The sequence below is a fragment of the Cherax quadricarinatus genome, chromosome 62 (assembly GCF_038502225.1).
Source record: "Cherax quadricarinatus isolate ZL_2023a chromosome 62, ASM3850222v1, whole genome shotgun sequence".
Lineage (NCBI taxonomy): Eukaryota > Metazoa > Arthropoda > Malacostraca > Decapoda > Parastacidae > Cherax > Cherax quadricarinatus.
Window position 1 is genome coordinate 17,904,851 of NC_091353.1, and position 10,041 is coordinate 17,914,891.

General features: G+C 39.0%; 1 protein-coding gene across 1 annotated transcript in view; it reads left to right on the forward strand.

Moving 5' to 3' along the window:
• mRpL22 (mitochondrial ribosomal protein L22) overlaps positions 1 to 4,579 on the forward strand; it is a 39,260-nt gene extending 34,681 nt beyond the window's left edge. Inside the window, exon 4 of the mRNA XM_053774564.2 lies at positions 4,272 to 4,579. Within this exon, the coding sequence (XP_053630539.1) occupies positions 4,272 to 4,495 (224 nt within the window). The 3' untranslated portion in view covers positions 4,496 to 4,579. The remainder of the gene's footprint in view (positions 1 to 4,271) is intronic.
• The last annotated feature ends 5,462 nt before the right edge of the window (positions 4,580 to 10,041 follow it).

Below are 10,041 nucleotides of genomic sequence, written 5' to 3' on the forward strand. Positions count from 1 at the left end.
TTAGTTGTAGCTACAGTTAGAGTAAGAGGTAGATGGGAAAAGAGGAAGGTGGCAACAACAAGTAAGAGGGAGGTGAAAGTGTATAAACTAAGGGAGGAGGAAGTTCGGGCGAGATATAAGCGACTATTGGCCTAAAGGTGGGCTAGTGCAAAGATGAGTAGTGGGGGGGTTGAAGAGGGTTGGAATAGTTTTAAAAATGCAGTATTAGAATGTGGGGCAGAAGTTTGTGGTTATAGGAGGGTGGGGGCAGGAGGAAAGAGGAGTGATTGGTGGAATGATGAAGTAAAGGGTGTGATAAAAGAGAAAAAGGTAGCTTACGAGAGGTTTTTACAAAGCAGAAGTGTTATAAGAAGAGCAGAGTATATGGAGAGTAAAAGAAAGGTGAAGAGAGTGGTGAGAGAGTGCAAAAGGAGAGCAGATGAAAGAGTGGGAGAGGCACTGTCAAGAAATTTTAATGAAAATAAGAAAAAATTTTGGAGTGAGTTAAACAAGTTAAGAAAGCCTAGGGAAAGTATGGATTTGTCAGTTAAAAACAGAGTAGGGGAGTTAGTAGATGGGGAGAGGGAGGTATTAGGTAGATGGCGAGAATATTTTGAGGAACTTTTAAATGTTAAGGAAGAAAGGGAGGCGGTAATTTCATGCACTGGCCAGGGAGGTATACCATCTTTTAGGAGTGAAGAAGAGCAGAATGTAAGTGTGGTGGAGGTACGTGAGGCATTACGTAGAATGAAAGGGGGTAAAGCAGCTGGAACTGATGGGATCATGACAGAAATGTTAAAAGCAAGGGGGGATATAGTGTTGGAGTGGTTGGTACTTTTGTTTAATAAATGTATGAAAGAGGGGAAGGTACCTAGGGATTGGCGGAGAGCATGTATAGTCCCTTTATATAAAGGGAAAGGGGACAAAAGAGATTGTAAAAATTATAGAGGAATAAGTTTACTGAGTATACCAGGAAAAGTATACGGTAGGGTTATAATTGAAAGAATTAGAGGTAAGACAGAATGTAGAATTGCGGACGAGCAAGGAGGCTTCAGAGTGGGTAGGGGATGTGTAGATGAAGTGTTTACATTGAAGCATATATGTGAACAGTATTTAGATAAAGGTAGGGAAGTTTTTATTGCATTTATGGATTTAGAAAAGGCATATGATAGAGTGGATAGAGGAGCAATGTGGCAGATGTTGCAAGTATATGGAATAGGTGGTAAGTTACTAAATGCTGTAAAGAGCTTTTATGAGGATAGTGAGGCTCAGGTTAGGGTGTGTAGAAGAGAGGGAGAATACTTCCCGGTAAAAGTAGGTCTTAGACAGGGATGTGTAATGTCACCATGGTTGTTTAATATATTTATAGATGGGGTTGTAAAAGAAGTAAATGCTAGGGTGTTCGGGAGAGGGGTGGGATTAAATTATGGGGAATCAAATTCAAAATGGGAATTGACACAGTTACTTTTTGCTGATGATACTGTGCTTATGGGAGATTCTAAAGAAAAATTACAAAGGTTAGTGGATGAGTTTGGGAATGTGTGTAAAGGTAGAAAGTTGAAAGTGAACATAGAAAAGAGTAAGGTGATGAGGGTATCAAATGATTTAGATAAAGAAAAATTGGATATCAAATTGGGGAAGAGGAGTATGGAAGAAGTGAATGTTTTCAGATACTTGGGAGTTGACGTGTCGGCGGATGGATTTATGAAGGATGAGGTTAATCATAGAATTGATGAGGGAAAAAAGGTGAGTGGTGCGTTGAGGTATATGTGGAGTCAAAAAACGTTATCAATGGAGGCAAAGAAGGGAATGTATGAAAGTATAGTAGTACCAACACTCTTATATGGATGTGAAGCTTGGGTGGTAAATGCAGCAGCGAGGAGACAGTTGGAGGCAGTGGAGATGTCCTGTCTAAGGGCAATGTGTGGTGTAAATATTATGCAGAAAATTCGGAGTGTGGAAATTAGGAGAAGGTGTGGAGTTAATAAAAGCATTAGTCAGAGGGCAGAAGAGGGGTTGTTGAGGTGGTTTGGTCATTTAGAGAGAATGGATCAAAGTAGAATGACATGGAAAGCATATAAATCTATAGGGGAAGGAAAGAGGGGTAGGGGTCGTCCTCGAAAGGGTTGGAAAGAGGGGGTAAAGGAGGTTTTGTGGGTGAGGGGCTTGGACTTCCAGCAAGCGTGCATGAGCGTGTTAGATAGGAGTGAATGGAGACGAATGATACTTGGGACCTGACGATCTGTTGGAGTGTGAGCAGGGTAATATTTAGTGAAGGGATTCAGGGAAACCGGTTATTTTCATATAGTCTGACTTGAGTCCTGGAAATGGGAAGTACAATGCCTGCACTTTAAAGGAGGGGTTTGGGATATTGGCAGTTTGGAGGGATATGTTGTGTATCTCTATACGTATATGCTTCTAAACTGTTGTATTATGAGCACCTCTGCAAAAGCAGTGATAATGTGTGTGTGTGGTGAAAGTGTTGAATGATGATGAAAGTATTTTCTTTTTGGGGATTTTCTTTCTTTTTTTTGGATCACCCTGCCTCGGTGGGAGACGGCCGACTTGTTGAAAAAATAAAAAAAAATATATATATACATATATATATATACATATATATATACATATATATATATACATATATATATATACATATATATATATGTATGTATGTATGTATGTATGTCGTATTCTGAGCACCTCTGCAAAAGCAGTGATAATGTGTGAGTGTGGTGAAAGTGTTGAATGATGATGAAAGTATTTTGTTTTTGGTGATTTTCTTTCTTTTTTGGGTCACCCTGCCTCGGTGGGAGACGACCAACTTGTTGAAAAAAAAAAAATATATATATATATATATATATATATATTTATATATATATATATATATATATATATATATATATATATATATATATATATATATATATATATATATATATATTATATATATATATATATATATATATATATATATATATATATATATATATATATATATATATATATATATATATATATATATATATATATATTTATATATATATATATGCATGCAAGGTTTCAGGTACATCTTGCTACTTCTACTTACACTTAGGTCACCCTACACATGTATGTACAAACATATATGTACATACATACCCCTCTGGGTTTTCTTCTATTTTCTATATAGTTCTTGTTCTTGTTTATTTCCTGTTATCTCCATGGGGAAGTGGAACAGAATTCTTCCTCCGTAAGGCATGAGTGTTATAAGAGGCGACTAAAATGCCGGGAGCAAGGGGCTAGTAACCCCTTCTCCAGTATATATTACTAAATGTAAAAGGAGAAACTTTCATCTTTCCTTTTGGGCCACCCCGCCTCGGTGGGATACAGCCGGTGTGTTGAAAGAAAGAATATGTATATATTTCTAGGTAGTAGGTTGGTAGACAGCAACCACCCAGGGAGGTACTACCGTCCTGCCAAGTGATTGTAAAATGAAAGCCTGTAATTGTTTTACATGATGGTATGATTGCTGGTGTCTTTTTTCTGTCTCATAAACATGCAAGATTTCAGGTACGTCTTACTACTTCTACTTACACTTAGGTCACACTACACATACATGTACAAGCATATATATACACACACCCCTCTGAGTTTTCTTCTATTTTCTTTCTAGTTCTTGTTCTTGTTTATTTCCTCTTATTTCCATGGGGAAGTGGAACAGAGTTCTTCCTCTGTAAGCCATGCGTGTTGTAAGAAGCGACTAAAATGCCGGGAGCAAGGGGCTAGTAACCCCTTCTTCTGTATAAATTATTAAACTTGAAAAGAAACTTGTGTTTTTCTCTTTGGGTCACCCTGCCTCGGTGGGATATGGCCGGTTTGTTGAAAGAAGAAGAATATATATATTTAGAACTTCCCATTTCCAGGACTGAAGTCCGGCTATATAAAAATAATCAGTTTCCCTGAAATGGGAAGTACAATGCCTGCACTCTAAAGGAGGGATTCGGAATATTGGCAGTTTGGAGGGATATGTTGTGTATCTTTATACGTATATACTTCTAAGCTGTTGTGTTCTGAGCACCTCTGCAAAAACAGTGATTATGTGTGAGTGAGGTGAAAGAGTTGAATGATGATGAAAGTATTTTCTTTTTGGGGACTTTCTTTCTTTTTGGGTCACCCTGCCTCGGTGGGAAACGGCCGACTTGTTAAAAAAAATATATTTAGAACATTTTAATTTGCAATTTTCTGTGCTGTCACTTGTTTGTGAGTCCTTGGAGTAAAATGCCCAGCTCATAAATCTCTCATTTTATTTTCAGCGGAATCATTTGTTGGCAAAGGGATGATAATTAGAGGCTACCGTCGACATGCACGTCGAAGATTTGGAAAAGTGGAATACAAGTATTGTCACTATTTTGTGACATTAGAAGAAGGCGACCCACCAGAGCATTACTACCCATTCCGTAGACCACGAACCCCTCAGGAATTGCTGGAAGAGTGGATGGAGGAGCAGCGACGTCGTACTATAATCAAATCTCTCTAACTTCGCTACATATTTAATAAATATGCTGTACTGTATATATATATATGTTAAATATTGCCATTCAAAAATAAAAACTCATTTGTTTTGAAATTTTCCTTTAGCAGCAAATTAAGTCTATGTCATTTTTATATTACAGTATTAATATTATAGAAAAATGCTAGAGCAGCAAGGGTTGTGCAGTGCTACTTGGTAGAGGTGAGGGATGGTTGAGAGGGACTGAGGTGTTGAGGGAATAAGAACGAAATGACCTCCCATTCCCAGGCAGTGTGTGACCCATCACTGGTTTGGTGCATCTATATCAATAAAATCACTACACTAAACCCATATAGGTTACATAACTATGAATATTATAATACTATTGTCCAATAGTATTACATGTATATGTAAACAGTATTTAGATAAAGGCAGGGAAGTTTTCATTGCATTTATGGATTTATTAAAGGCATATGATAAGAGTGAATAGGAGGGGAATGTGGCAGATGTTGCAAGTATATGGAATAGGTAGTAAGTTACTAAATGCTGTAAAGAGCTTTTATGAGGATAGTGAGGCTCAGGTTAGGGTATGCAGGAGAGAGGGAGATTACTTCCCAGTAAAAGTAGGTCTTAGGGATGTGTAATGTCACCATGTTTGTTTAACATATTTATAGATGGGATTGTAAAAGAAGTAAATGCTAGGGTGTTGTGGAAAGGGGTGGGATTAAATTATGGGGAATCAAATACAAAATGGAGTTGACATACTTTTTGCTGATGACACTGCTTTTGGGGGATTCTAAAGAAAAGTTGCGAAGGTAAGTGAACAAGTTTGGGAGGGTGTGTAAAGGTAGAAAGTTGAAAGTGAATATAGATAAGAGTAAGATGATGAGGGTATCAGATGATTTAGATCAGTGGTTCCCAAACTTTTTCAGCTTGTTACCCAATTTAACATGCCACATAAAGCATGTTACCCCTTTCACAAAATGTTGTTATTATTGATATATATGGCTAAATTAAAACACTTGAGATATTTTCTTTTATTTATTGTATTTGAACATTGTGCATCTCTAATGACTATTACCAAAGATGTCAAGAACATCAGTGGGATGGATGGAGTTACATACTTGAAGCTAGTTTAGGAATTTTTGGCTTCGTGGTTGAAAGTGCCAGCCTGGCATCGTTTGCAACATTCAAGCGAGTCCTCTTTTTTGTTTTCATACCCAGCACAGTTTCATACTCGCACAGATACGTTGTTGAGAATGATATCAACAACTTCAAGGCTCTCTTGGACAGAGTTGGCGAGTCAGGTAGTCGTGAAATCCAAAAGGAATCTGCATTTTGGTTTTGGAATTCGATTTTCAAGGCTTCATTGGCTCGCATTGTGATCCACTCCTCCTTTGCAGGGAAATCATCATCATGAATGGCATCATCAGGTACAGAGAAGGGATGAATGATCCACTGAAGAGTGGCTGTTTCTTGGTCACTCTCTGGAAAGTAGTGATGCTTGCTTGTTTCAAGCCCCTTCAAATGGTCGCTCATTTCTTTGTTGATGGTCTGTAGAAGTGATCCAGTATCATGACTATTCTCCTCAACAAACTGGTCTAGGGTGGGAAACTGGGCGATCACTCCTTTCTCCAAGAGCCGAATCCAGAGTCTCAGTTTCCCCAGAAATGCAGTCACAGTGTGATGGGCATCAATGACAGTCGTGTTTCGGCCCTGGAGTTGCAGATTACCACTGTTCAGCTCCGCAAATATGTCAGCCAAGTAACAAAGTCGAGCAAGCCACTCCTTATCGGTGAACTTGGTAGCAAAAGGAGATCCTTTCTGTTCCAGGAATTCCTGAACAGCTTTTCGGAGCTCAATGACTCGACGTACAACCTTGCCTCGTGACAACCAGCGAACATCGGTGTGGTAGAGCAGAACTTGATACTGCTCTCCCATTTCCTTGCACAGCTCCTTGAATATGCGCGAATTCACATCTCTGGACATGATGAAGTTGACGATTTTCAACACATCTTCAAACACTAACTTCAGATTACCAGGCAGGCTTTTCGATCCAAGAGAGTACCGATGAATGATGCAGTGATCTACAGAAATTTCTGGATTGATAGCTTGTATGAGGCCCCGTAATCCACGATGACCACCCATCATCGACGGTGCTCCATCGACGGAGACCTGGAATAAAAAGAAAAATTATTATAGACTGCGTCAGTTAGTCATTGTTACTTATCTTTTGCGTTATAATTATATGGTTTTAATTAATTATTTCGGTACTTGAGTATTTCAATACGACAGGCACGATATTTTTTGTGTGAATCATGTACAAAATATTAGCTACACTACAGTTACTTGTACAATAAATAAAACTGTATATGACTATATGCCGTGTAATTCATTGTATTTATACTAATTTAGACTTTATATAAACATCGTTTCCTACCTGTTGAACGCTGTTCCAATCCAATCCATTCTTGGTAAAGAAACTGTTGATATTGAAGACATCTTCTCCCTTTGTGGTTGTCAGCAGATCCTCGCATAATAGGAACTCTTCTTTGATCTTGTCCTGGTGGACGTAACGGACGAACCCAAGGAGAACAGCACAACTGGCTACGTCACACGATTCATAAAATTGCAAGGAGAATTTGCCATATGAGCTTTCCTTGATCTCTGTTGTAACTTGGGACAGGATATCTGATGCCATGTCATCGACTCGTCGGCGGATGGTGTTGTTTGATAGAGATATGACACTCAGTTTCTTCGCTTGATCCTCCCCACATACCTTGCTTACCATCTCGTATGCACAAGGCATAATCAGATTCTCTGCAATGGTGTGGCATTTCTGTTGTTCGGCAATTTTATATGCAACACAGTAGGATGCTTCGACCGCAGCTTGAAGCTTTTGGGCTTGAATTCCAGATGAGCCGAACTGGATATTCTTCAGTGCTACAGCCTGGCGCTGAAAATAAGCCTGATCCTTATTTTGAAGATTTGGATGGCACTTCTGGAGGTGAGCTGAGAGTTTTGATGGCTTGAGGCTTTCATTTGTCAACACTTTGTGACATGCCACACATTGTGGCCGATCCTCTACACCAGAAGTTAAATTCACAAAGCCATGGCGAAGAAAGGCGTCAGTGTAGGTGCGCTTTTTGGACATTTTCTTGTTCAATCTGCAGAAAAAGAAGAATATCCATGCATACACTGCAAAACGCAAGGTACATAATTTCTCGCATGGCAGCTAACACAAGTTCACTGATGCAAGCACACACGCATACATTCAAAATTGTCAGGCTGCAAGTATCATGCTTGTCAGCACAAGAGCACCGTGTAGCGCGAGACTACAGTGAACGTATACAGCCTCGCATACTCTGCTAATCCTAGCAAAACCATTGAAAACGTAAGAACCACACATACATTATATATAAAATTAATAATAGCTACAAATTCACAGTAACAGTGGGTAAATACTAACTATATACTGCACAGGGCAGTACACATACATACCAGCTTATGTCTACCTCGGCTGATGCTCACAGATAAACTGACAGTGTGAAATAGAGGCAGCCTCAGGAAGTGAGTGACGCGTACTGGACAGGTCAATCTGGGCTACTGAGTGACTTTTGTCCTGAAGCATACTTGTCAAAATACTTTTGGGTTTCCACACACTTAGCTATATATTTCTTCTTTTCTAATACTGTATATTAGTTTTTGATGTTTATTGTTATTTGGTTTAACTTTATTACTTACTTATAATAGGTTTACTTTACAACTTTATATACTAAGACAAAGTTAACAATAATCCTCATACCGGGTACCGCATTGTTTTCTTGATTTTCAGAATTCATAACTTTTTTTCTGTCACCCCTCCATTACCCCCCAAAAATGGTTAAATTACCCCCAGGGGGTAATTTACCCCCAGTTTGGGAACCACTGATTTAGATAAAGGAAAATTGGATATCACATTGGAGGGAGTGAATGTTTTGAGTTACTAAAAGTGTTAGAGGGGTTATTGAGGTGGTTTGGTCATTTTGAGAGAATGGAACAAAGTAGAATGACATAGAGAGCATATTAATCTGTAGGGGAAGGGAAGAGGGGTAGGGGTCATCCTCAAAAAGATTGGAGGGAGGGGGTAAAGGAGGTTTTGTGGGCAAGGACCCCTCAAGGAAGGTTCCTTGATTTTGGTGAGGGGCTCTTGATTTAGGGAATTAGATCTGTGCTCCAGTTCCCCGAATTAAGCCTGAATGCCTTCCACATCCCCCCCAAGGCGCTGTATAATCCTCCGGGTTTAACGCTTCCCCCTTGATTATAATAATAATAATGTGGGCAAGGTGCTTGGACTTCCAGCAAGCATGCGTGAGTGTTAGATAGGAGTAAATGGAGATGAATAGTTTTTGGGACCTGACGAGCTGTTGGAGTGTGAACAGGGTAAAATTTTGTGAAGGGATTCAGGGAAACCAGTTAGCTGGACTTGATTCCTGGAAATGGAAAGCACAATGTCTGCACTTTGAAGGAGGCTTTTAGGATATTGGCAGTATGTCTAAACTGTCGTATCTGAGTGCCTCTGCAAAGACAGTGATTATATATGAATGATGGTGAAAGGGTTGAATGTTTTTTCTTTCTTTTTGGGTCACCCTTCCTCAGTGGGAAACGGCCAACATATTAAAAAAATAAAAATTGTCAAACGTCTTGCAGTAATGACCACCACTGTCAATCCATGGACGTTATATTTATCATTCTTTTACTGTATATTCCTTTTATGGTTTGATGATAAGCATTGCAGGATTTATAAAGTGAATTAAATAAAATATTAGAATGTTCCTATAACACACTGGCTATCCCTCACCGAGGTAGTGAGACTTTGAAAAGACACACTTTCACCATCATTCACACTACAACTGTCTTGCCAGAGGTGCACAGTTACGACAGTTCAAATGCCCCTCCAAACAGTAAATCTCTAACTTATTAATAAGTCTGTTGTTCAAGTATCTCCCTATCCATTATACCTTTCCTTTTATTCCAGTTTGCTAAATAGCCTAAGTAGTACTGGGAAAAAAAGCCGCCTTACAGTGTAGGAATATGTGGTTTACCCATTCCTTTGTAAGAGGCTGATAGGGCATCATCTTCTATTTCTGAATCCATACTTTTTTACTGTTAAGAATCCAGTGCTCTGCATGATCAAATCTCTTCCTTATGATCTTTTTCCATTATGTTTTAGCATGGAGAAATATTTGGTAATTTGTACAGATAGTACAAGACAGAGGGAAAAATATTCAGAGTTTGGGTATTGCACACACGAGTGATCTAGCACACAACCCCAGTGGAAACAAGTCACTGACTTTTTTTTGGGTTATCCTAGGTTCTGTACACATGCTGATATGTATGATAGTCTATATAACTGTATACCTGAATAAACTTACTAACCCACTATCCTGATAGATTCAGACAGGACTAACACGAGTCTCCTGTTTTACCTCCACCCACCAAAGGGCCTCAGTTCCATGGTCTGGTTGAAATTGAATTTGAGTGGAAACAAGGTACATACAGAATTGTGTACATGGGGATAGAGTTTAGTCAAG